General features: G+C 47.2%; 1 protein-coding gene across 2 annotated transcripts in view; it reads left to right on the top strand.

Annotated features, from left to right (window-relative positions):
- The window catches only part of LOC138649047 (dentin sialophosphoprotein-like), a 95,511-nt gene that overhangs the window by 38,639 nt on the left and 28,996 nt on the right, over positions 1-27,876 (top strand). The window contains exons 2-4 of one of the 2 annotated variants that reach the window (XM_069739131.1): positions 10,490-10,592; positions 11,752-12,108; positions 12,360-13,875. In XM_069739131.1, coding sequence (XP_069595232.1) covers positions 10,490-10,592; positions 11,752-12,108; positions 12,360-13,875 — 1,976 coding nt within the window. Of the gene's footprint in view, positions 1-10,489; positions 10,701-11,751; positions 12,109-12,359; positions 13,876-27,876 lie in introns of both variants that reach the window. The other variant, XM_069739130.1, reaches the window with a different exon arrangement.

Here is a 27,876-nt window from a genome sequence, read left to right as displayed (position 1 = left end):
TCTCCTCTCCTGTGGGCCTTGGGGTCCACCACCTGGTTCCAGCACCGTCAGCTGGTTCCGGGCCGAGCCTTTGGCTTAGGTGCCTCCTCCTGGGTATCCGAGTTCCGCCAACGTCAGGCGGTCCTTGGTAGTGCTTTTAAGCGCGGGCACCTACAGCTTAGTAACCGGGTTCCAGCACCGCCAGCTGGTCCTCGGTCGTGCCATTGGCTCTTGCACACTGGGGCAACGCATCTGGGTTCCAGCACCGCCAGCTGGTTCTCGGCAGTGTTCTTGACACAGGTACTCCCTCGTGCCAAGCCTGGTTTCAGCACCGCCAGCTGTTTCCGGGTTGTGTCAAGCTCACTGAGACGCCTATGCTTGCCCCGTCGTGGTACGGTCGGGTTAGCCAACTCCAGGGTGCCTCCAGTTTAGGAGCTTCCTATGTGGGCTGCATGAACTGGTAGTCAAGGCTGGTTCTGTAGTGCCAGTAGGCCCAGCTCCCCCTGTAGGACTGTTGGGGTTTGGTAACTGCGGCTGCCTCGCGGCCTAGCTGTTCTCTCCTCTCCTGTGGACCTTCAGGTCCACCACCTGGTTCCAGCACCGTCAGCTGGTTCCAGGCCGAGCCTTTGGCTTAGGTGCCTCCTCCTGGGTATCCGAGTTCCGCCAACGTCAGGCGGTCCTTGGTAGTGCTTTTAAGCGCGGGCACCTACAGCTTAGTAACCGGGTTCCAGCACCGCCAGCTGGTCCTCGGTCGTGCCATTGGCTCTTGCACACTGGGGCAACGCATCTGGGTTCCAGCACCGCCAGCTGGTTCTCGGCAGTGTTCTTGACACAGGTACTCCCTCGTGCCAAGCCTGGTTTCAGCACCGCCAGCTGTTTCCGGGTTGTGTCAAGCTCACTGAGACGCCTATGCTTGCCCCATCGTGGTGCGGTCGGGTTAGCCAACTCCAGGGTGCCTCCAGTTTAGGAGCTTCCTATGTGGGCTGCGTGAACTGGCAGTCAAGGCTGGTTCTGTAGTGCCAGTAGGCCCAGCTCCCCCTGTAGGACTGTTGGGGTTCGGTAACTGCGGCTGCCTCGCGGCCTAGCTGTTCTCTCCTCTCCTGTGGGCCTTGGGGTCCACCACCTGGTTCCAGCACCGTCAGCTGGTTCCGGGCCGAGCCTTTGGCTTAGGTGCCTCCTCCTGGGTATCCGAGTTCCGCCAACGTCAGGCGGTCCTTGGTAGTGCTTTTAACCGCGGGCACCTACAGCTTAGTAACCGGGTTCCAGCACCGCCAGCTGGTCCTCGGTCGTGCCATTGGCTCTTGCACACTGGGGCAACGCATCTGGGTTCCAGCACCGCCAGCTGGTTCTCGGCAGTGTTCTTGACACAGGTACTCCCTCGTGCCAAGCCTGGTTTCAGCACCGCCAGCTGTTTCCGGGTTGTGTCAAGCTCACTGAGACGCCTATGCTTGCCCCGTCGTGGTGCGGTCGGGTTAGCCAACTCCAGGGTGCCTCCAGTTTAGGAGCTTCCTATGTGGGCTGCGTGAACTGGTAGTCAAGGCTGGTTCTGTAGTGCCAGTAGGCCCAGCTCCCCCTGTAGGACTGTTGGGGTTTGGTAACTGCGGCTGCCTCGCGGCCTAGCTGTTCTCTCCTCTCCTGTGGACCTTCAGGTCCACCACCTGGTTCCAGCACCGTCAGCTGGTTCCAGGCCGAGCCTTTGGCTTAGGTGCCTCCTCCTGGGTATCCGAGTTCCGCCAACGTCAGGCGGTCCTTGGTAGTGCTTTTAAGCGCGGGCACCTACAGCTTAGTAACTGGGTTCCAGCACCGCCAGCTGGTCCTCGGTCGTGCCATTGGCTCTTGCACACTGGGGCAACGCATCTGGGTTCCAGCACCGCCAGCTGGTTCTCGGCAGTGTTCTTGTCACAGGTACTCCCTCGTGCCAAGCCTGGTTTCAGCACCGTCAGCTGTTTCCGGGTTGTGTCAAGCTCACTGAGACGCCTATGCTTGCCCCGTCGTGGTGCGGTCGGGTTAGCCAACTCCAGGGTGACTCCAGTTTAGGAGCTTCCTATGTGGGCTGCGTGAACTGGTAGTCAAGGCTGGTTCTGTAGTGCCAGTAGGCCCAGCTCCCCCTGTCGGACTGTTGGGGTTCGGTAACTGCGGCTGCCTCGCGGCCTAGCTGTTCTCTCCTCTCCTGTGGGCCTTGGGGTCCACCACCTGGTTCCAGCACCGTCAGCTGGTTCCGGGCCGAGCCTTTGGCTTAGGTGCCTCCTCCTGGGTATCCGAGTTCCGCCAACGTCAGGCGGTCCTTGGTAGTGCTTTTAAGCGCGGGCACCTACAGCTTAGTAACCGGGTTCCAGCACCGCCAGCTGGTCCTCGGTCGTGCCATTGGCTCTTGCACACTGGGGCAACGCATCTGGGTTCCAGCACCGCCAGCTGGTTCTCGGCAGTGTTCTTGACACAGGTACTCCCTCGTGCCAAGCCTGGTTTCAGCACCGCCAGCTGTTTCCGGGTTGTGTCAAGCTCACTGAGACGCCTATGCTTGCCCCATCGTGGTGCGGTCGGGTTAGCCAACTCCAGGGTGCCTCCAGTTTAGGAGCTTCCTATGTGGGCTGCGTGAACTGGCAGTCAAGGCTGGTTCTGTAGTGCCAGTAGGCCCAGCTCCCCCTGTCGGACTGTTGGGGTTCGGTAACTGCGGCTGCCTCGCGGCCTAGCTGTTCTCTCCTCTCCTGTGGACCTTCAGGTCCACCACCTGGTTCCAGCACCGTCAGCTGGTTCCAGGCCGAGCCTTTGGCTTAGGTGCCTCCTCCTGGGTATCCGAGTTCCGCCAACGTCAGGCGGTCCTTGGTAGTGCTTTTAAGCGCGGGCACCTACAGCTTAGTAACCGGGTTCCAGCACCGCCAGCTGGTCCTCGGTCGTGCCATTGGCTCTTGCACACTGGGGCAACGCATCTGGGTTCCAGCACCGCCAGCTGGTTCTCGGCAGTGTTCTTGACACAGGTACTCCCTCGTGCCAAGCCTGGTTTCAGCACCGCCAGCTGTTTCCGGGTTGTGTCAAGCTCACTGAGACGCCTATGCTTGCCCCATCGTGGTGCGGTCGGGTTAGCCAACTCCAGGGTGCCTCCAGTTTAGGAGCTTCCTATGTGGGCTGCGTGAACTGGCAGTCAAGGCTGGTTCTGTAGTGCCAGTAGGCCCAGCTCCCCCTGTAGGACTGTTGGGGTTCGGTAACTGCGGCTGCCTCGCGGCCTAGCTGTTCTCTCCTCTCCTGTGGGCCTTGGGGTCCACCACCTGGTTCCAGCACCGTCAGCTGGTTCCGGGCCGAGCCTTTGGCTTAGGTGCCTCCTCCTGGGTATCCGAGTTCCGCCAATGTCAGGCGGTCCTTGGTAGTGCTTTTAAGCGCGGGCACCTACAGCTTAGTAACCGGGTTTCAGCACCGCCAGCTGGTCCTCGGTCGTGCCATTGGCTCTTGCACACTGGGGCAACGCATCTGGGTTCCAGCACCGCCAGCTGGTTCTCGGCAGTGTTCTTGTCACAGGTACTCCCTCGTGCCAAGCCTGGTTTCAGCACCGTCAGCTGTTTCCGGGTTGTGTCAAGCTCACTGAGACGCCTATGCTTGCCCCGTCGTGGTGCGGTCGGGTTAGCCAACTCCAGGGTGCCTCCAGTTTAGGAGCTTCCTATGTGGGCTGCGTGAACTGGTAGTCAAGGCTGGTTCTGTAGTGCCAGTAGGCCCAGCTCCCCCTGTAGGACTGTTGGGGTTCGGTAACTGCGGCTGCCTCGCGTCCTAGCTGTTCTCTCCTCTCCTGTGGGCCTTGGGGTCCACCACCTGGTTCCAGCACCGTCAGCTGGTTCCGGGCCGAGCCTTTGGCTTAGGTGCCTCCTCCTGGGTATCCGAGTTCCGCCAACGTCAGGCGGTCCTTGGTAGTGCTTTTAAGCACGGGCACCTACAGCTTAGTAACCGGGTTCCAGCACCGCCAGCTGGTCCTCGGTCGTGCCATTGGCTCTTGCACACTGGGGCAACGCATCTGGGTTCCAGCACCGCCAGCTGGTTCTCGGCAGTGTTCTTGACACAGGTACTCCCTCGTGCCAAGCCTGGTTTCAGCACCGCCAGCTGTTTCCGGGTTGTGTCAAGCTCACTGAGACGCCTATGCTTGCCCCGTCGTGGTGCGGTCGGGTTAGCCAACTCCAGGGTGCCTCCAGTTTAGGAGCTTCCTATGTGGGCTGCGTGAACTGGCAGTCAAGGCTGGTTCTGTAGTGCCAGTAGGCCCAGCTCCCCCTGTAGGACTGTTGGGGTTCGGTAACTGCGGCTGCCTCGCGGCCTAGCTGTTCTCTCCTCTCCTGTGGACCTTCAGGTCCACCACCTAGTTCCAGCACCGTCAGCTGGTTCCAGGCCGAGCCTTTGGCTTAGGTGCCTCCTCCTGGGTATCCGAGTTCCGCCAACGTCAGGCGGTCCTTGGTAGTGCTTTTAAGCGCGGGCACCTACAGCTTAGTAACCGGGTTCCAGCACCGCCAGCTGGTCCTCGGTCGTGCCATTGGCTCTTGCACACTGGGGCAACGCATCTGGGTTCCAGCACCGCCAGCTGGTTCTCGGCAGTGTTCTTGTCACAGGTACTCCCTCGTGCCAAGCCTGGTTTCAGCACCGCCAGCTGTTTCCGGGTTGTGTCAAGCTCACTGAGACGCCTATGCTTGCCCCGTCGTGGTGCGGTCGGGTTAGCCAACTCCAGGGTGCCTCCAGTTTAGGAGCTTCCTATGTGGGCTGCGTGAACTGGTAGTCAAGGCTGGTTCTGTAGTGCCAGTAGGCCCAGCTCCCCCTGTAGGACTGTTGGGGTTCGGTAACTGCGGCTGCCTCGCGGCCTAGCTGTTCTCTCCTCTCCTGTGGACCTTCAGGTCCACCACCTGGTTCCAGCACCGTCAGCTGGTTCTCGGCAGTGTCTTTTGCTCTTGTACCTTCTGCTCCCCATCCTGGTTCCAGTACCGTCAGCTGGTTCCGGGCAGAGCCTTTGGCTTAGGTGCCTCCTTCTGGGTATCCAAGTTCCACCAACGTCAGGTGGTCCTTGGTAGTGCTTTCGGGCACGGGTACCTCCTGCTTAGTAACCGGGTTCCAGTAACGTCAGCTGGTCCTCGGTAGTTCCATTGGCTCTTGGACCTTCGGCTACCCATCCGGGTTCCAGTACTGTCAGCTGGTTCTCGGCAGTGTCTTTTGCTCTTGTACCTTCTGCTCCCCATCCTGGTTCCAGTACCGTCAGCTGGTTCCGGGCAGAGCCTTTGGCTTAGGTGCCTCCTACTGGGTATCCGAGTTCCGCCAACGTCAGGCAGTCCTTGGTAGTGCTTTTTAGCACGGGTACCTCCTGCTTAGTAACCGGGTTCCAGTAACGTCAGCTGGTCCTCGGTAGTTCCATAGGCTCTTGAACCTTCGGGTAGCCATCCGAGTTCCAGTTCCATCAGCTGGTTCTTGGCATTTTCTCAGCCTTCTTGTACCTTCTGCTACATTTCCAAGTTGAAGACCCTAAAGTCGACGACCCGGAAAACCACCCCGATGACGACGACGACGACCCGGAAGACCACCCCGATGACGACGACGACGACGGCGGAGACGACGACGACTGAGACGACGACGGCGGAGATGACGACACTGGAGACGACGACCCTGGAGACGACGACATGGAAGACCGAGAAGCAGAAGAACAAGAGGCTGCAGAACAAAGAGCAGAAGAACATTAAGCATAAGACTTAATATCAGAGCAAAAGATATTATCTAAATTATATGCAGAAGAAGACTAAGCAGTGTATGGGGGTGAGTCCGTTCCTCCTCGTGGTGCCCCTGGATAAAGCCTGATGCTGCAGGCCAAACTGAACGCGGACAAATGTAACTTTTGTGACTGGCAGAACGGAAGGTGTAATCTTCCAACTTTTATAGATAACAACTACGGGAATGCCTGTCACAAATGAGAATATGATGAAGAAGTAGAATAGGAAGAATAATAACAGTGGAATAAAAAGAATATGTAGAATAGGAAGAATAATAATAGTTGAATAAAATGAATATGAAGAATGTAATAAAAAAAAAAAACAGGTAGAAGATGAAGAAGAAGATGAATAAGGTGAAGAAGAAGTTGATGTCAAAGATGCTGATGATGATGAAGATGAAAGTGTGGGAAAAGTAAAAAAAAAATAGAAAAAAAAAGAAGGGGAAGGGCGTGGAATAGTGAAACATCAATATCTGACAAAATAAAAAAAAATTTACATACTCAATATCTTTTTCACTCCGAACGTCTTAAAAAAAAACAAAAACATGCTATTCTATTTGATTGGGCTAAACCTCATTGCCTTTAATGTCTCCGCCACCTCCCACAATACATCCTACATTATTCTTAGTTGTTTTCCTTCATGTAGAATGAACCTACAAGGCAAGAAAGGGTTTATTTTAATTCCGATATTTTGGTCCCATTGACTTGCATTGGGATCGGGTATCGGTATCGGCGATATCCGATATTTTTTGAATATCGGCCGATCCTATCCGATACCGATACTTTCCGATATCGGAAGGTATCGCTCAACACTGCTCACCACTGCTGACAAATATAGAGTACCGGTTTTTGAGGGGGTCAGGTGCGACGTGACGTCGGGTTGCCAGGGTCCTGCTGCCCGCGTACCACATCACCACTATGAGACCTGCTGTGCTCTCCTATCTGTCGGTGTTCGGCGTCTCCTGCCGAAGACATGTTGCCGCACACACACTCACCTGAGCGCTGCTTCCTTTCAAAAGTCCCGCGCTCCTCCTCCCGGTCTCCTCCGGAAGTTGTTACCTCTACTTCCGGGTCATAAGCGCCGACCTGCTCCTGCAGCGTCGCGCGCGTGTGAGCGACCCAGGGCGGCGTGCCTTCCCCCGGGAACGCCACCGCTCCTTGCCAGACGAGGGGGGAAGCTGGACACAGGACTTCCCCCGACGCTGCTTCCGGGCCCCCGACTCTGCCGTTCTCCCCAGACACCGCACAGAGGCTTGGCGGACCCGGGTAAGCGAACGAAACCTGTAGGCTCCCGCCGTCCGGACAGGAACCCAAACTGGAGGGTGAGGGGGACCGCCCCTTTTTAACCTGTAGGTTCCTGTCCGGAAGGTGGGCGGATCCCCTCTCTCGTTGTGGGTGCTGTCGTGGCGATAGGAAAAAATGATTTGAATTTGTGAACAAGAAAACTTTTTACGGGTTTTTAAACGGCATGTATGAAAAAGCCCCCAAAATGTGCCTGGTTAGGATGGGGCGAAATGGCCTGGTCTTGAACAGGTTAAATATTAAATGAAAAGGTGACCAGCCATGGTCTCACAAGCCTCCACTGTGTTATCTCATCATTTGACCTCAGGATGACCAGGCCTGGGTCAGAGAAGGAGCAGAACCTGGTGGATTTTTGACTCACCGTCTTTGTATGTTTTAGGCCACTTTCACACATCAGTTTTTTGCTATCAGTCGCAATCCTTCGAATCTTGAAAAAAACGTAGAGTGACTGCAGACCTTTACCCCTTTCAGGGGTTGAAGGATTTTACCAAGACTTAAACGGGCAAATATTAAATGTATTAAAAAAAAAATACTAAAATACCAAATACCTACTGATTCACTCCCCCGATGCTCCAGATTCTAACAATCCCTTTGTGGGTTTTATTATTGTATATCTCGGTTTGTACTTCTTTTCTCTGCAGGGACAAAGAAATGCAGCTGTGCCGTCAGCTGGACGTCGTGTGCCAGAGACAATGTGAGGCACAGCGAAGAAATCAGGATTTGCTGCGGGACTTCCAAAGAATTGAACATGAACTGGCACATTTGGCTGCAAAGACTGATAATGTCAGAATTAATCAGGTTTGGGACTTAATTCTCTTTTTGGGTATGTTCACACAACATCTTTTCCAGGCGAGTTTTTCAAGAGTTTCAGATGTTTACAACGCATTTTTCAATCACTTTTTTGGGTTGTTTCCTGAGCTCTTATTTTAGTGTCTTCTACTTCCATTGGTTTCTTTTAGCATTTTCCCATAGTTTTTGGAGCGTTTCTTGTTCTGATGTTTTACAAACTTTTTTTTTATTATTTTACCTCCGCTAGTGGTTTTTGAAGCTCCAACAGATGTCCTTGCATCATCCGGGCTTCTTTTTGAGTCTTCGCATTGGGAATGCCTGAAGATAGATCATCTCTCTTCCTTTATCCACTTGGCATCAAGACGCTCAAAAAAAGCGAGTCGTTTTTACTTAGTTATGGGTATGGTCATTCTTTTGAACATTTAGTTACTGTTTTTTTCAGGAGAATTGTGGAAAAGATAAAATGTGTGCACATACCCTTTATGTCTGTCATTCGGTTTTCAGAACGGATACGTTCGGCTGCTACATCAATACCCCGCAACACAATACATGCGTATCACCACAATGGCTGATTTCAAGACTCTAATGTAATTCTATAAAATTCACTAAGGTGCTTGTCGCAAAGTTCCACTGATAGAATCCTAGAATGTTAGAGATGCAAGGGACCTCCAGGGTCATCGTGTCCAACCCCCTGCTCAATGCAAGACTCACTAAAACCATTTCAGACATATGTCTGTCCAGCCTCCATTGAAGGAGAACTCACCACCTCTCGTGGCAGCTATTGTTCCCCATCAATTCCAGATCATGGTAGCTAAATTTCAAGCTTGCGTTCATCACAAGAAAGAATGTTGTTATTTTCAGACAGAGCAAACCTGTGCGCTAAAAACAGTTTGACGTGGAAATCCCCTTAGCTGATTGCGGTACATTGCCCTTCTACATTATCCCATTATAAATCAATGCATAATTAGATAGGCACTAGTGTAACAAGGCGCGGGGAGGTAGACGTGGGCCGGGTACTCGTCTGTTACACCCCGACAGGTGACATGAAGGTCCTGGCTGGGTGTGTGGACTTGTGCTTTGAGAGGGCTACGCCCGTACAGGCGAGTGTAACCGATATTGCTGGTTGGCCAGGACCAGATGTTGGATAGTTCAGTGAGGAATACCACCATTTGAAAATGAACTTTTTACTGAAGGGGAGTTTGGTAGAGAATATATACAAGAGATAGTGAGTATACAGTCTTATGACCGTTTTCTTTACACCTCTATCTTCACCTTTACTATTTCTACTTGTCCTCCTGTTTCCACTTTTTCTCACTACTTTACAGTCCTGTTTGGTAAGAGCCCTTTCCTCGCCCTGCGGTTTCATGTCTTCCCTCCCCTCAGAGTGCCAGTATGGCCGGACTTAGCTTCAAGCTCTCTGACACTGGAACTCCCACGAGGGACTTCTCACGTATTCAGTCCTGTCTGGACACGTTGCCTTCATGAATTACAAACTCCTATTGATCACTCTGTCTCTTAATCACTTCTGCTCCGGATCTTACTATCTCTTTCCTTCAGTCTCCTCTTACTTTAAGGACACCCCCAGAATGTGGAACTGCTCACAATGGACCTTAAGTCCTCTTTCTATGGACTCTTATGCCCTATATGCCGCTCTGACAGGAAATTGTCACTTTCCCTTCAACATATCCCTTCCCAATATGGGCTTGTTCCAAACATTAACTCTCACTTTTTCTATTGCCACGCTACACACTTTACCAATCCTACTAACACTTTGAATGCATATCAAAATTCACACTATACATCACAGTTCACATTACATCACATAACATATTGAAGAAACAAGTTTTTGCTGTAATAGTTAACGTGGGCAGCATGTCCATCTCCTTACACCTAGAAAAGATGGTTGACCATTGAGAGAAGCAGAAGGGAAAGCAGTTGGCATGTGAATACAAGAATGCAAGTCACATGTGAACAACCACATGAAAAACTCCAGGAGTGTGAAACAAAATGGAATCCTCTTGGCTCCTGCACATGGCCGATTTTCTCAGATGAGTGATATCTGTGGTTTTCCCGGATAACACTCGTACCCATGATATTCAATGGGGTTGAGCACAGGTCCAATTTTGCCACTTTAATCAAACTCTGATCAGAATAACTGGACTGTTTTTCTCGGATGTGGCGACAACGGTCGTGTGACCCTACCCTAACAATAACAGAGGATCACACTCAGACCAATGCTCTTCTGTGGGGCCATGCACACGTCCGATTTTTGCCTCAGACCAAGCCGGTCCAAGGAAAACTTGCAGAATCTCCAAGTTTCATGTGATATTCAGATCGCACTCGGCCATGCAAGTCAATGTGCCAATAGAAAATATCAGACTGCAATCGGATGACATAAAAATCTGCTTTTTACTGCCAAGAAGCAGGACATTTTTTTTTTTTCATTTTTGTCATTTTTTTTATTTCCTTTCAAGATCCAGAACTTTTTATTCTCTTCCCATTGACACGAGCTGTCACTTTTATTGTTACCGTTTTAGCGTCCATACGATGTTTATGTTGCTTTTAATATTGCATTTTTTATAGGAGATGCTGATTTTTTTTTTATTTCTCTGATAAGATATATACAAAGTTGCTTCTTTTCACGTCTACTATTCTGTGTAAATATTTTTCGGAATTTCTGATCTATTTTCTCTTTTACAGGAGAATTACATGAAGCAGTTGCAAACTATCATCCCAATGCATTATGAGTATCTTACGCCTAGTAGTTGTGCGATAAGCAAGCAATCCTGCCACACAGTCATAGGTAACCTGCCAGCAGACTGTAGTAGCTTTACTAAGAAATGCCATCCCACAGATTCCATGGATCGTTCTGGCAAAGCGCTATGGCCAAATCGCCTCATAGGGATACAAGGTACCAGTTTTTGAAAAGAATGGCATGATGATTCTTTAAAGGGGTTGTCCAGTCTTGGGGTTCAGGACCAATCTTCACAACATGCATAGTGCACACTGTCAGGATTCCAGTGCGCGGGCGCTTGACCGCAAGTCCGATTTGCATACATACGGTCACATTCCAACTAGATGTGGGCGGCCAGACACGTCTAGTTGGGATGTAGCCAGAAGTATACAAATTGCAAACTTGCCGTCACATGATGTTCCCTCCTGGCGCTGACACTGTAGAATCCTGACAGTACACACTGTGCGCGCTGTTAGGATTCACGAGTCTACAGTCACATAGAGTGACTGCAGACTTGAGCGCCATGTCTGGACAACCCCTCTAATATCTTTAGCTTCTTTTTAGGCTTGTTCCCATGTCGCGTATTTGGTGTAAATTTTAAGCTTGTATTTCTAAAATGATATATCCTTCATTTCGACCAAACCACTGCATGACCAGCTCTATCCTCGCCTACTGTATCCTCACCCATCCCTTGTAAATTGTGAGCCCTCGTGGGCAGGATCCTCCCTCCTCCTGTACCAGTCGTGACTTGTATTGTTTAAGATTATTGTACTTGTTTTTATTATGTATACCCCTCCTCACATGTAAAGCGCCATGGAATAAATGGCCCTATAATAATAATAATAATTTATACTTCTAAAACGCATGCATATTTTCCACACTTATACATGCGTTTTTATGTGCCTTTTTTTTAATGTGGAAACACAAGAAAAAAACACAACAAGAATTAAATGAATGGGTTCTGTTGCATTTCTGCTACAAAAATTAAAAAGATGGGAATTTCTTCTTTTTTTTTAATGCAATAAAACCCTATTTCTGACTCTGCATAAAAATGCAACATGCGGATGAGATTACTTTTTGACTGACCCATGAACATTTTGCCGGTGCTGTAAAATGGTGCCGATTTTAAAATGTAATAAAAACACGAGGCGTAAATTTTGAAGTTGATCAATAAAAGTGTCCTGAAAGCCCTTAGTTTTGTATTTGATATCTTTGTGTTTGTTCCTAGGTAGTTGCAGCCGTTCTGCGCATTGTCGGTGTGTGTATCCCTTTTCTGATGATGGTTTTGTGCCGTGTAACAGCAAGATGTCGGATTCTCCGCAGACCAACGTGTCCCAGAAAGAACGATGTTCTACAAATGATTTATTATTCCACCGAGAATATAGATTTAACAGAAAAGATGTGAGAACCCAACAGTATCCAGAATACACAAATAAAATCATTGCATCAAGCACAATGCCTCCACGACAATGGAATAAAGATCCCGGTGAAAAGGGTCCAGTTGGAGCACGGGAAGACGATGTGAAAAACAAGGTTAAATTCGAAGTGAGGAAATCTTTTAAAGAAAATCGCAGGGAAATATTAGGTAAGAACATTACTATCATTTATCTGTAAATAGAGCTCATCAGGCTCATTACTAGTAATGAATTCTTCCCTATGTATTTTTCCAGCCTTACAAACTATGTAATTATGTTAACTTCTGACTTATTAATTACCGCCAAACATGTCGACGTGGAAAAATTCCCTTATAGATCCAGAAAGCAATAACAATGTGAATTATTTAGTTTTACTTTTTGAGAACAGGGGCATATTACATACTTTTTCTTTATTTCTTAGCGTTACATCAAGAAGTTCCATCGAATTCCTTTGTTTCAGAATGGAAGTACCCTTCAGGATCTGTCTGCAAGTTAAAACACCTTTCGTCAGCTTTGATATGTCCTAAATGTGATGACGATGATGACGATGATGTCGATGATGACCGTGATGACGATGATGGTGATACAGAAAATTTACATAAAGGAGCAGGAAAACTGAGCCACCAACAGATTCTAAGCAAAAACTTTGATGGCTACAAAGAAGAAGAGTTAGAAGTTGAGGCTCAAGAGTATAAAGAAAAAAGAAGTTGCAAATCAAATAAAAATGGTCAAATGGCAGAAACATTACAAAAATCCCATAAGAAAAAAATATTGAAATCTAATTCTAAAATGGAACACAATGGAAAAGAAGTAGAAAGTCAACCCATTGTAAAGGATTTGAATAATCAGACGCTTCCGACTAAATTTGAGAAAGTTCACGATGTTGAGCTCTTAGGGATTGTTGAAAATGGCTTGTTTGAAGAAATCAATGACTTCGAAGAAATCAGTGACTCAAAAGATAATGAACTTGTAAAAGGAAAGGCAAAAAATCCTACACCATTATTAGCTGAGTTGTTAAATGGACAAAATTCACTTAAAAACAACCAGACCCAGAATGAAGGAAGAGTCCAGTCAGATTCATCTCAGAACGATAGTAGTAGTGAAAGTGGTGGGAGACAGTCCGTATCCGATGCATGTTTCCAAGTGAAAGAACACCAGAATGTTAGTGGGGAAGCTCAGTGTGAATTGAGTACACCTTCAAGACGTAACTTTATTACTCAGAATGATGAAACAGAAGAGGACAAAATACGAGGAGAACGTGACAGTCAACGTGAAGAACAAGGAGAAGATGATGATGATGAGGAAATGTTAGAAGGAAAACTGAGTTACGCAGATATTAGAATATCAAAAACCAAAGAGGCTAAAAAATGTCTAATGTATGGAGGGAAATCAGAAATGACCAGCAATTCAGAAGAGGAAGATGATGAAGAAAGTATTGATGGAAATGATCCTCAATGTGAAATTGCAAACATTGTTGTTGCAAATGATGTGGAGATCAAGGATACCAAAAGCAGTGAGAAGAAAGATGATGATGACAATGATGAGAAAGTTGATGATGACGTTGATAAGAAAGATGTTAATGAGGCAGATGATGATGATCATGATGTTGATGATGATGAATTTAGTACAATATCTAGAGAAGATGGAAAAACAGGTGACAGAATCCAAAATAATGATGACCTTGAGGAGAAGTGTAGCATTGAGAATAATGATAATGAAGCTATCAATGAAGGAGAGGATGAAAGCGAACAAGAAGAAGAGCAATCATCTTCTAAAGACCAAGATGAAGTAGAAGACACTGAAGGATCAGAAGACGAAGAAAACTTGTTGGCGTGCGATAATAAAGACAAGGGATTAGAAATGGGGGAGTCAGATCACAATTTAAGCCTAAAGAACATGAGCGAGGATGGAGACCTTAACATGGAGACTTCCATAAGGTACATTTATCGTTTGATCTTCATGACAGGAATAACAATTGTGTGCATATGTAGTCTATTTAGTTAATTTAGTAATAAGAAAATAAATTATGTACTAGTCTGAATATTTAAGTTAGACTGTTGGGTCACCACCACGTCTGTTCTCCTGAGTGCACCAAGGGGATAGAAGGGGGTAAAATAACAAGGCAATTCAGTAGAGTATGTTTATTTCAAAGACCAGCATACTGAGACTTTTCAATTAAATATTTAATTAGAAACCCATTACATCTAAAACTGATATTATTGAGATGTGTGCACTTATCCAATCTTATCCAGTCTGAAGGCCCAAGCAAGGGCAATACAGGAACATTAATGCTATGTTTGGGGCACATAGGATGCCTCATCGGATGTGCTGCCAACAATAATGAATCTGTATGGAGACAAAATATTTCACAAATAATACTTTATGCAAAACAGTATGCAATGTTCCACCCGATCATCATCCTGCATGAAAGGGCCTTATAAAAGCAAAATAATTATTTATTAGATTAATTTACAGCCGAAAATAACTTTACAGCAAATTTATGTGAACTCCTGAACCTTGCACACATATCTGGGAATGTGAGCTATGTTATTTTTAAAGATAGATCATGGACTTATTACAATCAATGTACCATGTCTTCTTTCTTTTATTACTTTGTTAGGGGACCTCAGCGCACTCTGGGCGTGGCCAACCGCTCAGTCCACCATTCTGCCCTTTTAATTACAATCCTCTGCGCCTCCCCTTATGGTGATTGACAGCACTCATGTAAAAGCACTGCCTAAATTGAATCCCAAGCCCTGTACACACTGACATTGCAGGACCGAAGCACACACACAGTGTCAGTGCAGGTGTGCTCTGATCTCTCTCTCCTGTCTGCAGCATCTGCTCACAGCACACTGGATTGGACAATCGTGTGGGAACGATGCTTACAGAAAATAGGGATGAGAGAATGTACACACTGATACTGTGTCTGTATGTGCTTGGACCCTGTGGTGTCAGTGTAGGCACGCTCTCATCCCTCTCTCCTGTCATAATGGGTCACTGCAGACAGGAGCTAAGGAGGAGAACACACCAGCACACACTGACACTGTGTGTGCTCTCCGCTCCTGCAGTGTCAGTATGTGCAGAGTTGGGGATTCAATTGAAGCAGTTCTCAAAAGCAAGAGCTGTAAATCATCATAAGGGGAGGTTTGGAGAATTGTAATTAAAGGGGCAGAATGGTGCAATGATCCTTTGGCCCGGGTAAGGGTGCACCGAGGTTCCCTCATTTACATATGTAATTTTTTTTTATATTAAAGAGACATTAGTGAAGTCTGTTATACAGGTAATATATATATATATAGGGTCTAAGTTCCCTAAATTAATGTGTTAAACTCTGGACCTATCTGCTAGGCGTCCTCTCCCAGGACCCACCTCCCATTGATCACTCTGTCTCTCAATCACTTCTGCTCCGGATCTCGCTATCTCTTTCCTTCGGTCTACTCACACTTTAGAATGTATATTTTTATCAAATATGGTGGAAATTTCTATGTCTTTCCCTCTTCAAAGACTAAGATGTCCCAGATTAATATTTTCAATTAAAGGGAATCTGTCAGTTAATTTTGGCCCTATAAGCTGCGGCCACCACCATCAGGGGCTTATCTACAGCATTCTGTAATGCTGTAGATAAGCCCCCAATGTAACACCTTAAAGATAAGAAAAACAAGTTAGGGTACCATCACACAGTGCCATTTTGATCGCTACGACGGTACAATTCGTGACGTTCCAGCGATATCCATACGATATCGCTGTGTCTGACACGCAGCAGCGATCAGGGATCCTGCTGAGAATCGTACGTCGTAGCAGATCGTTTGGAACATTCTTTCGTCGCTGGATCTCCCGCTGTCATCGCTGGATCGGTGTGTGTGACACCGATCCAGCGATGCGTTCGCTTGTAACCAGGGTAAACATCGGGTTACTAAGCGCAGGGCCGCGCTTAGTAACCCGATGTTTACCCTGGTTACCAGCGTAAATGTAAAAAAACCCAAACAGTACATACTTACATTCCGGTGTCCGTCAGGTCCCTTGCCGTCTGCTTCCCGCACTGACTGACTACCGGCCGTAAAGTGAAAGCAGAGCACAGCGGTGACGTCACCGCTGTGCTGTGCTTTCACTTTACGGCCGGCAGTCAGTGAGTGCGGGAAGCAGACGGCAAGGGACAGACACCGGAATGTAAGTATTTACTGTTTGTTTTTTTTTACGCTGGTAACCAGGGTAAACATCGGGTTACTAAGCGCGGTCCTGCGCTTAGTAACCCGATGTTTACCCTGGTTACCCGGGGACCTCGGCATCGTTGGTCGCTGGAGAGCTGTCTGTGTGACAGCTCTCCAGTGACCACACAACGACTTACCTACGATCACGGCCAGGTCGTATCGCTGGTCGTGATCGTTGGTAAATCGTATAGTGTAACGGTACCCTTAGATTATACTCACTGGGGGGGCAGTCCGGTCTGATGGGCGTCCTGCGCCTCCCATCTTCATGCGATGACGTCCTCTTCTTTGCCTCCTGTCGTGGCTCCAGTGCAGGCATACTTTATCTGCCCTGTTGAGGTGACGTCCTCTTCTTGTCTTCACGCCGCAGCTCCGGCGCAGGCGTACTTTGTCTGCCCTGTTGAGGGTAGAGTAAAGTACTGCAGTGCGCAGGCGCCAGGAAAGGTCAGAGAGGCCCGGCGCCTGCACACCGCAGTACTTTACGCTGCCCTCAACAAGGCAAATCCGTACACCTGCGCAGAAGCCGCGATAGGAAGCAAGGAAGAGGACGTCATCGTATGAAGATGGGAGGCGCAGGACCCGGACCGCGATGCCCATCGGACCGGACCGCACCGGGACCGCCCCCCCGGGTGAGTATAATATAACCTGTTTTTCTTATCTTGCAGGTTACATCGGGGGCTTATCTACAGCATTACAGAATGCTGTAGATTAGCTCCTAATGGCGGTGGCCACAGCTTATAGGGCCAAAATTAGGTGACAGATTCTCTTTAATTGATAACTCAGTAGAAAAAGCTGAAGGAAATCTAGAAGTATATAATATAAATTACAGATCGCAATGTAATATTCATACACACAAATGTCGCTGTTTTCCTTTCTGCCGGATGTTTGGACTAGCTACATTCATTAGAGATGTTTGTGGTAACTGAATTGGATTTTCATTGCAGGGAAGAAGAATTAGCTCAACCGGAAGAAAAGGTGATTAGGATTTACCTGCATTTCTTCTTTAACAGTTCACATTAACTACTGGCCAATAACTCAAAATCAGCCCTTAAAAACCACAAGAAAGCAGTAAATAAATTGCAAGAATGTTTCAGACGTTGTAGATACAATTGAAAAAAAGACTCAAATCTACAATGTGTTGATCCAGAGGAAGGTAGCAAGTTAGAAACATGAGGCAGACGCCAAGTACCCCTTTAGGGAAAAAATTCCCTTCCGCTTCCAAATTTGGCAATCCCCGGATCAACGTCCTACGACAATTCACAATAACTTTACTCGGAAAGACGCCGCAAACTTGATGGTTACAAATTCTCTTATAGGACAATGTGCTTGGTGGTTACAAACATTCCTACACGAGGCAACAGTTTGCACAGAGTTATAAGTTTAAGCTCTTGCCTCTCGTTCCTCACTTATAGTACCCCTGGCAGCATGAGAACAAAGCTGTTATACTGAGCTATTCAAGATAATAAGAAAGCAAAATAAGTACTTCCAGGCTATGGTGGCATTTAGTGATGAGCGAATAAATTCAAGTTGATTGATTTCTACTTGAATTTTACAAAATCCACCCCCCGCCTCTCACTTTCATCTCTTCCACTGTGTTGATTTCCTGCTGTCATGGCGCCTGGTAGGATTCTGTGCATGCAAGCAGGAAAGTCACGGTGTGCGTCATGACTACATTGACCTCCCACTCGCTTGCCCAGTGCCCTCCCAGGCGCCATGAAGGCCGGAAATCTGGCACAGTGTTAGAGGCCTCAAAACTCCAACGAGAGTGATGGGGGATCAGTAGATGCAGCGAGGACTGGATGGGTGGCGGTGCGTTGCAAAGGAGCCTGAGAGGCTAGGGGAGAATGAGTATAAGTATTTTTTACATATTACAGTTATTATGCTATTTTGTAATAAGGGACATTAAATTCGCAGAGAATAACTTTTCCGCAAATCTAATTTTCCCGGGAAAAATTGCACAAACAGGTAGATTCGAATTATGCCTTAGCCTGTTGTGAATTCTGTGGCAGAGCTCCCTCTTGTGGTCACAAGTGGTACTTCGGCTGATTCTCTCTATGAGCTTCCGTTGGTGGAGGAGAGTGGTACTGCGGCTTCTGAGTTTCCTTCCTCAGGTGATGTGGTGAAGTCGTTAGGTGCTGCTCTATTTAACTCCACCTAGTGCTTTGATCCTGGCCTTCAGTCAATGTTCTAGTATTGGTCTTGCTTCCTCCTGGATCGTTCCTGTGGCCTGCTGCTCTGCATAGCTAAGTTGCTCTTGTGTTATTTTTGTTTGCTGTTTTTTCTGTCCAGCTTGTTTATTTGGTTTTTCTTGCTTGCTGGAAGCTCTGGGACGCAGAGGGTGTACCTCCGTGCCGTTAGTCGGTACGGAGGGTCTTTTTGCCCCCTTTGCGTGGTTGTTTGTAGGGTTTTGTGTTGACCGCAAAGTTACCTTTCCTATCCTCGCTCTGTTCAGAAAGTCGGGCCTCACTTTGCTAAATCTATTTCATCTCTACGTTTGTCTTTTCATCTTAACTCACAGTCATTATATGTGGTGGCTGCCTTTTCCTTTGGGGTATTTCTCTGAGGCAAGGTAGGCTAATTTTCTATCTTCAGGCTAGCTAGTTTCTCAGGCTGTGCCGAGTTGCATAGGGAGCGTTAGGCGCAATCCACGGCTGCCTCTAGTGTGGTTGGAGAGGATTAGGGATTGCGGTCAGCAGAGTTCCCACGTCTCAGAGCTCGTTCTATGTTTTTGGGTTATTGTCAGGTCACTCTATGTGCTCTGACTTCTATGTCCATTGTGGTACTGAATTACCTAATCATAACAGTACTGGAGGCCCTAAGTACTAATGATTCTCAATAGAGGGAAAAAAGAAGTTCTGAGACCATTTTTTTTTTCTCTGCACTGTGTTTTGCCTTTTTTTTCCCCTAGACATTTGGGTGGTTCAGGACACAGGTGTAGCGATGGACATTAAAGGTCTGTCTGCATGTGTGGATCAGCTCACGGCAAGAGTACAAAATATTCAAGACTTTGTGGTTCAGAATTCTATGTTAGAACCAAGAATTCCTATTCCTGATTTGTTTTTTGGAGATAGAACTAAATTTCTGAGTTTCAAAAATAATTGTAAACTATTTCTGGCTTTGAAACCTCGCTCCTCTGGTGACCCAGTTCAACAAGTTAGGATCATTATTTCTTTTTTACGTGGCGACCCTCAGGACTGGGCATTTTCTCTTGCGCCAGGAGATCCTGCATTAAGTAATATTGATGCGTTTTTCCTGGCGCTCGGATTGCTGTACAATGAACCTAATTCAGTGGATCAGGCAGAAAAAAATTTGCTGGCTCTGTGTCAGGGTCAGGATGAGATAGAGGTATATTGTCAGAAATTTAGAAAATGGTCCGTACTCACTCAATGGAATGAAGGTGCGCTCGCAGCTATTTTCAGAAAGGGTCTCTCTGAAGCCCTTAAGGATGTCATGGTGGGATTTCCTATGCCTGCTGGTCTGAATGAGTCTATGTCTTTGGCCATTCAGATCGGTCGACGCTTACGTGAGCGTAAATCTGTGCACCATTTGGCGGTATTATCTGAGCATAAACCTGAGCCTATGCAGTGCGATAGGACTTTGACCAGAGTTTGAACGGCAAGAACACAGACGTCAAAATGGGCTGTGTTTCTACTGTGGTGATTCCACTCATGCTATCTCTGATTGTCCTAAGCGCACTAAGCGGTTCGCTAGGTCTGCCACCATTGGTACAGTACAGTCAAAATTTCTTTTGTCCGTTACCTTGATCTGCTCTTTGTCATCTTATTCTGTCATGGCATTTGTGGATTCAGGCGCTGCCCTGAATTTGATGGACTTGGAGTATGCTAGGCGTTGTGGGTTTTTTTTGGAGCCCTTGCAGTGTCCTATTCCATTGAGAGGAATTGATGCTACGACTTTGGCCAAGAATAAGCCTCAATACTGGACCCAGCTGACCATGTGCATGGCTCCTGCACATCAGGAGGATATTCGCTTTCTGGTGTTGCATAATCTGCATGATGTGGTCGTGTTGGGGTTGCCATGGCTACAAGTCCATAATCCAGTATTAGATTGGAAATCCATGTCTGTGTCCAGCTGGGGTTGTCAGGGGGTACATGGTGATGTCCCATTTCTGTCTATTTCGTCATCCACCCCTTCTGAGGTTCCAGAGTTTTTGTCTGATTACCGGGATGTATTTGATGAGCCCAAGTCCGATACCCTGCCTCCGCATAGGGATTGTGATTGTGCTATCGATTTGATTCCTGGTAGTAAATTCCCAAAAGGTCGACTGTTTAATTTATCTGTGCCTGAGCACGCCGCTATGCGGAGTTACGTGAAGGAGTCCTTGGAGAAGGGGCATATTCGCCCGTCATCGTCGCCATTAGGAGCAGGGTTCTTTTTTGTGGCCAAGAAGGATGGTTCGCTGAGACCTGGAATAGATTACCGCCTTCTAAATAAGATCACGGTTAAATTTTAGTACCCCTTTCCGCTGTTATCTGATTTGTTTGCTCGGATTAAGGGGGCTAGTTGGTTCACCAAGATAGATCTTCGTGGTGCGTATAATCTTGTGCGTATTAAGCGAGGCGATGAATGGAAAACTGCATTTAATACGCCCGAGGGCCATTTTGAGTATCTAGTAATGCCATTCGGACTTGCCAATGCTCCATCAGTGTTTCAGTCCTTTATGCATGACATCTTCCGAGAGTACCTAGATAAATTCCTGATTGTATACTTGGATGATATTTTGATCTTCTCGGATGATTGGGAGTCTCATGTGAAGCAGGTCAGAACGGTGTTTCAGGTCCTGCGTGCTAATTCTTTGTTTGTGAAGGGATCAAAGTGTCTCTTTGGTGTTCAGAAGGTTTCATTTTTGGGGTTCATTTTTTCCCCTTCTACTATCGAGATGGACCCTGTTAAGGTCCAAGCCATCCATGATTGGACTCAGCCGACATCTCTGAAAAGTCTGCAAAAGTTCCTGGGCTTTGCTAATGTTTATCGTCGCTTCATCTGCAATTTTTCTAATATTGCTAAACCATTGACCGATTTGACCAAGAAGGGTGCTGATGTGGTCAATTGGTCTTCTGCTGCTGTGGAAGCTTTTCAAGAGTTGAAGCGTCGTTTTTCTTCTGCCCCTGTGTTGTGTCAACCAGATGTTTCGCTTCCGTTCCAGGTCGAGGTTGATGCTTCTGAAATTGGAGCGGGGGCTGTTTTGTCGCAGAGAAGTTCTGATTGCTCGGTCATGAAACCATGCGCCTTCTTTTCCAGGAAGTTTTCGCCTGCTGAGCGAAATTATGATGTTGGCAATCGAGAGTTGCTGGCCATGAAGTGGGCATTCGAGGAGTGGCATCATTGGCTTGAAGGAACTAAGCATCGCGTGGTGGTCTTGACTGATCATAAGAACTTGACTTATCTCGAGTCTGCCAAGCGGTTGAATCCTGGCTCGTTGGTCGCTGTTTTTTGCCCGTTTTGACTTTGTGGTTTCGTACCTTCCGGGCTCTAAAAATGTGAAGGCGGATGCCCTGTCTAGGAGTTTTGTGCCCGACTCTCCGGGTTTATCTGAGCCGGCGGGTATTCTCAAAGAGGGAGTAATTGTGTCTGCCATCTCCCCTGATTTGCGGCGAGTGCTGCAAAAATTTCAGGCTAATAAACCTGATCGTTGCCCAGCGGAGAAACTGTTTGTCCCTAATAGGTGGACGAATAAAGTTATCTCTGAGGTTCATTGTTCGGTGTTGGCTGGTCATCCTGGAATCTTTGGTACCAGAGAGTTAGTGGCTAGATTCTTTTGGTGGCCATCTCTGTTGCGGGATGTGCGTTCTTTTGTGCAGTCCTGTGGGTTTTGTGCTCGGGCTAAGCCCTGCTGTTCTCGTGCCAGTGGGTTGCTTTTGCCCTTGCCGGTCCCGAAGAGACATTGGACACATATCTCTATGGATTTTATTTCAGATCTTCCCGTCTCTCAAAAAATGTCAGTCATTTGGGTGGTTTGTGATCGCTTCTCTAAGATGGTCCATTTGGTACCCTTGTCTAAATTACCTTCCTCCTCTGATTTGGTGCCATTGTTCTTCCAGCATGTGGTTCGTTTACATGGCATTCCAGAGAATATCGTTTCTGACAGAGGTTCCCAGTTTGTTTCGAGGTTTTGGCGAGCCTTTTGTGGTAGGATGGGCATTGACTTGTCTTTTTCCTCGGCTTTCCATCCTCAGACTAATGGCCAGACCGAACGAACCAATCAGACCTTGGAAACATATCTGAGATGCTTTGTTTCTGCTGATCAGGATGACTGGGTGTCCTTTTTGCCTTTGGCTGAGTTCGCCCTTAATAATCGGGCCAGCTCGGCTACCTTGGTTTCGCCGTTTTTCTGCAACTCTGGGTTCCATCCTCGTTTCTCTTCAGGGCAGGTTGAGTCTTCGGACTGTCCTGGTGTGGATACTGTGGTGGACAGGTTGCAGCAGATTTGGACTTATGTAGTGGACAATTTGACCTTGTCCCAGGAGAAGGCTCAACGTTTCGCTAATCGCAGACGCTGTGTGGGTCCCCGACTTCGTGTTGGGGATTTGGTTTGGTTGTCTTCTCGTCATATTCCTATGAAGGTTTCCTCTCCTAAGTTTAAACCTCATTTCATTGGTCCGTATAGGATTTCTGAGGTTCTTAATCCTGTGTCTTTTCGTTTGACCCTTCCAGATTCTTTTTCCATCCATAACGTATTCCATAGGTCATTGTTGCGGAGATACGTGGCACCTATGGTTCCATCTGTTGATCCTCCTGCCCCGGTTTTGGTGGAGGGGGAGTTGGAGTATATTGTGGAGAAGATTTTGGATTCTCGTGTTTCAAGACGGAAACTCCAGTATCTGGTTAAGTGGAAGGGTTATGCTCAGGAAGATAATTCCTGGGTCTTTGCCTCTGATGTCCATGCTCCCGATCTTGTTCGTGCCTTTCATATGGCTCATCCTGGTCGTCCTGGGGGCTCTGGTGAGGGTTCGGTGACCCCTCCTCAAGGGGGGGGTACTGTTGTGAATTCTGTGGCAGAGCTCCCTCTTGTGGTCACAAGTGGTACTTCGGCTGATTCTCTCTATGAGCTTCCGTTGGTGGAGGAGAGTGGTACTGCGGCTTCTGAGTTTCCTTCCTCAGGTGATGTGGTGAATTCGTTAGGTGCTGCTCTATTTAACCCCACCTAGTGCTTTGATCCTGGCCTCCAGTCAATGTTCTAGTATTGGTCTTGCTTCCTCCTGGATCGTTCCTGTGGCCTGCTGCTCTGCATAGCTAAGTTGCTCTTGTGTTATTTTTGTTTGCTGTTTTTTCTGTCCAGCTTGTTTATTTGGTTTTTCTTGCTTGCTGGAAGCTCTGGGACGCAGAGGGTGTACCTCCGTGCCGTTAGTCGGTACGGAGGGTCTTTTTGCCCCTTTGCGTGGTTGTTTGTAGGGTTTTGTGTTGACCACAAAGTTACCTTTCCTATCCTCGCTCTGTTCAGAAAGTCGGGCCTCACTTTGCTAAATCTATTTCATCTCTACGTTTGTCTTTTCATCTTAACTCACAGTCATTATATGTGGGGGCTGCCTTTTCCTTTGGGGTATTTCTCTGAGGCAAGGTAGGCTTATTTTCTATCTTCAGGCTAGCTAGTTTCTCAGGCTGTGCCGAGTTGCATAGGGAGCGTTAGGCGCAATCCACAGCTGCCTCTAGTGTGGTTGGAGAGGATTAGGGATTGCGGTCAGCAGAGTTCCCACGTCTCAGAGCTCGTTCTATGTTTTTGGGTTATTGTCAGGTCACTGTATGTGCTCTGACTTCTATGTCCATTGTGGTACTGAATTACCTAATCATAACATTAGCCGCTCATTTCTAGTGGCATTATCTCGTGAGCATTTAGACACATATAAATATTTCTTTGCATTTTAATAAGCTCAGAAAACCCCCTTTAAAATGTGCCAAGTGTGCTATTACAAGAGTTTTTTCTTTAGCTGAAAAGCTTTATTTGGCAAAATAAATGAAAAATAACCCGTAACAGATGCCTTCATTTACTTTCTACACAACTTCAGTATTAAAATGCTGTCACATATGCAATCGTATTGATGTATTTATTTTACTTTAAGATTCTCTAGCTCGTCTTTTTTATGTATGTAAAAAAAAAAGTAATACAAGATGTATAGTTTAATAGCCACAAAAGAGAATCCAGTATAGCGTGCCAAATAAAAAGGTACAACATTTATTAAATTAAACAAAACAAAGTTTATATGGAGCACCCCGTCAGGGCAAGGGGGTTACTCGGTAATGGGTCCTGTGGTTCACAGGGGATGTCACGGTGGCTGACCCAGTCCGTGGCCCTGGAACGTCCATATAAAAGGGAAAGGTCTTTAAAGGGATAAGGTTTATGTTCGTGACACCACCTGTGGTATTCGGTCAGGGTGACCGACGCTGCTTTAAGGGGTCCGCTGGGGTGATGTTATGGCAGCTAGATGGTATACCTTCCCACAGGTGAAGTATTTCCCCAGGGCTTCCCAGTATGTAGATGGTGGATGGTGAGAGGGGCAGTGAAGAACTAGGACACAGGATTGCAGTCTCTTTACCTTGTTTACTGTTGGTTTCAGCAGCCACAGTCCAGGGCACCAGATCACAGGGCGGGTAGAGTCCGGCCGGTTTGGAGGCATGTCCAGAGTCCCCTGTCCTGGTGGAAATCAATAGCCTTCCCTTGTGCTGTAGAGGTGTAGTCCCTTACTGCCTAAGCTTTAAATAAGGTTCTTACAGATGTTGTGTCTCTCTCTCTCTCTGTCCCCCGTAGTCGGATAGGACAAAACCCGTGTGGCTTGAGGCGGTTTATAGGGACTCTAGCATGCCCCAGCCTCTGAGGGGTGCCACCGTGCCTCCTGGGTGTAGGTGCTGACAGGTAATGTGCAATTAGCTGTCCTGCCGGTCTCTGAAGTAAAGCGTAGAGTTCCTTACTACCTCGGTGTTTCGGCTACCGCCGTTATCTGCGGCTCAGAAGGAGGCAGCCTGTTCGGGGCTGGTCCCCTTCTGGTATCCTCTCCTGTGCTTTGCTTTCCTGCACGCTCACTGCAACATATTCTGCTTTCTGAAATGTCTCCTTCCAGGAGCTGTAGCACTTCAGGCTACATAGCTCCTCTACTTCCTTTCCCTCTGTCTCTCTGACAGGAACTGAACTCTTTCCCTCCAGATCAGGATGTTCTTATAGGGGAGTTCACCTTAAACAGGCTTAGAACTCCCCCTTCTGGTCTGGAGTGTGAACATGTTGCATGCATTGTGTTACCTGACAAAGAGTTCTCCTTCGTTGCTTCCAAACATAACATCATTCTCCCCGTGAGGAAAGCAACATTACTGTGATGACCAGGACCCTGCAACGCCACACTCCCCCCCGTTAAATCCAGTACTCCCGGACTGGGAAAAGAAGAACAACAATAATGTTAAATAATGCAAACAATTTGAAAAACAATTCTGAAAAACATATTGGAACAATTATAAAACTTTGGCTTCCCTTTATGGGAGGTGAGGACACTTGAACGTTGCAAAAACAAGTTTATAAAAGTACATATGGTGTTGTCTTTGGTCCATAGTAATAAAGAAAGGCTCTGCCCATGCCGGCAAAGTGGGCAGAACCAGGGTGCACCTTCAGGGTGCCAAACTATTTACAATGAAAGTCTTTGGGTAATTCACTGTCCTTTACCTCAATGTCCATATAATCTGTAACAAATGTAAGCAAAGAAATTCAAACAAATAGCAGCAATTATTGACATTTTTAGTCCCTGTAACGAGCTGGGATTTGACCTTTGGTACTACGAGTAGACATGCGTAGTTCCTGATCTAACATGTCTGCTGTTACTGTAGTGGACCCACTAGTGTGTGTTCTATCTGTAGGCCTGCATTGTGTAGGTAAATTGGGCAAGAGTCTGCGTCTTCTTAGATTCACCATAGGTCTAACAGATTCACCTATAGCAGAGGGTGGATTTTCTGGTTCCACTGCTGGGGTGACATTTGCTGCTTGAATCTGTTGGTGCAGAGTCTCTTTTGGTTCAGGATGGTCTGGAATAACATTTTGTTCTGGTATTTCCAGCTGGGGAAAAGTCAAGACAGGTATCACGATGGCCTGATGTATTTGAGTCCAAGACTGGGGAAAATCTCCAAGAACAGTGCGAATCTTGTTTTCCTCTGGTTCCATGGGTGGAGATGTTCCTGGGTCTGTTGCTATGTTCCTCAATTTATCAGGGCATATTTTGAGATGGTCTCGGGATACTGCAGTTGAAGTTTCTCCTCCATCTTTGCTGATAAGGCAGACTTTCGTATTGTCAAAGTTGGAAGGTACAATAGTGTAAGGTTCTGCTTCCCACTGGTCATCAAGTTTGTGCAGTCTTCTTTTACGTTTGAGCACTTGTTCACCTGGTGACAAGGGAATTGCAGGGGCATGTTGGTTATAGTCTCTTTCTTGCTTTTGTCTCACTTGTGATAGACTTCTCTCTATGCACTCTTGTACTTGGCGGTACCTTTGTTGTCTTTCTGTATCCGAATCTGCATCAGATTAGGTATTTTCTGGGGTTAGGACTCCCATGTCTAGATCAACAGGGAGTTTGCTGGATCTTCCTCTCTTAAGGTATGCTGGTGTGCAGTTGGTGGAATTCACTGGGATGTGGTTGTACAAGTCTACCAAGTCTGGTAACTTTTCTGGCCATAAGTTCCTTTCCTGTATAGGTAAGGTTTTCAGTCGGTCAATCACTACTTGGTTTATCTTTTCACAGATTCCGTTGGTTTGTGGGTCGTACGGTGTTGTTCTGATCTTTTTGCATCCATACAGGTTGCAGAATTCTTGAAACACTTCCACTTCAAAGGCTGGTCCTTGGTCAGTAAGCACTAAAGGCCCCTTCACATTAAGCGACGCTGCAGCGATACCGACAACGATCCGGATCGCCGCAGCGTCGCTGTTTGGTCGCTGTTTGGTCGCTGGAGAGCTGTCACACAGACCGCTCTCCAGCGACCAACGATGCCGGTAACCAGGGTAAACATCGGGTAACTAAGCGCAGGGCCGCGCTTAGTAACCCGATGTTTACCCTGGTTACCATCCTAAAAGTAAAAAAAAACAAACACTACATACTTACCTACAGCCGTCTGTCCTCCAGCGCTGTGCTCTGCACTCCTCCTGTACTGGCTGTGAGCACTGTTCTGTCTTCATACACGTTGATACGGTGTGTGATCCGACATACGGCATAAACCACTTCTGTCTCCCAAATAAGCAGACTGTTCTCTGTAGTCTAACTTGTTTATTGGTAAACATGAGCGCGGTAAAACTATAAGAATACAAATGATTTGTATAAGTATTGGGCAAATAATAACATGACTGCAACTAACAGGGAAAGCATACAGGATGATGCAACTTCTATAATAACTACATACAGCAGGTAACCAAAAATCACATTTCCTGTGTACTAGCTGCTATACAGTTAATCACACTCTGTACAACATTACATAGCAAGAACAGGGATAATGGTCTTACCGGATAATCTTAACCGGAATGGCAAGTAAGTGAGGTAGTTCAACATAGCAGATTAACACGTGTGTCCAGGGAAATACACAGAGAGAAAATGGAGTTTCCCCTTCCCATGATACCTTGGTGAATCCCAGAATGCAACACTCTAATAGTTACTGAAAAACACAGGTAATAAATTTAACCACCACTGGGTGGTGCTATAACACAGCAAAGCCAAAACTATGGTATTAAACCTTTATAAAGCTAGATACGAAACC

Source organism: Ranitomeya imitator, chromosome 9 (assembly GCF_032444005.1).
Source record: "Ranitomeya imitator isolate aRanImi1 chromosome 9, aRanImi1.pri, whole genome shotgun sequence".
NCBI lineage: Eukaryota > Metazoa > Chordata > Amphibia > Anura > Dendrobatidae > Ranitomeya > Ranitomeya imitator.
Note: the sequence above shows the minus strand (reverse complement) of the source record. Positions and strands in the feature narration are given on the sequence as shown.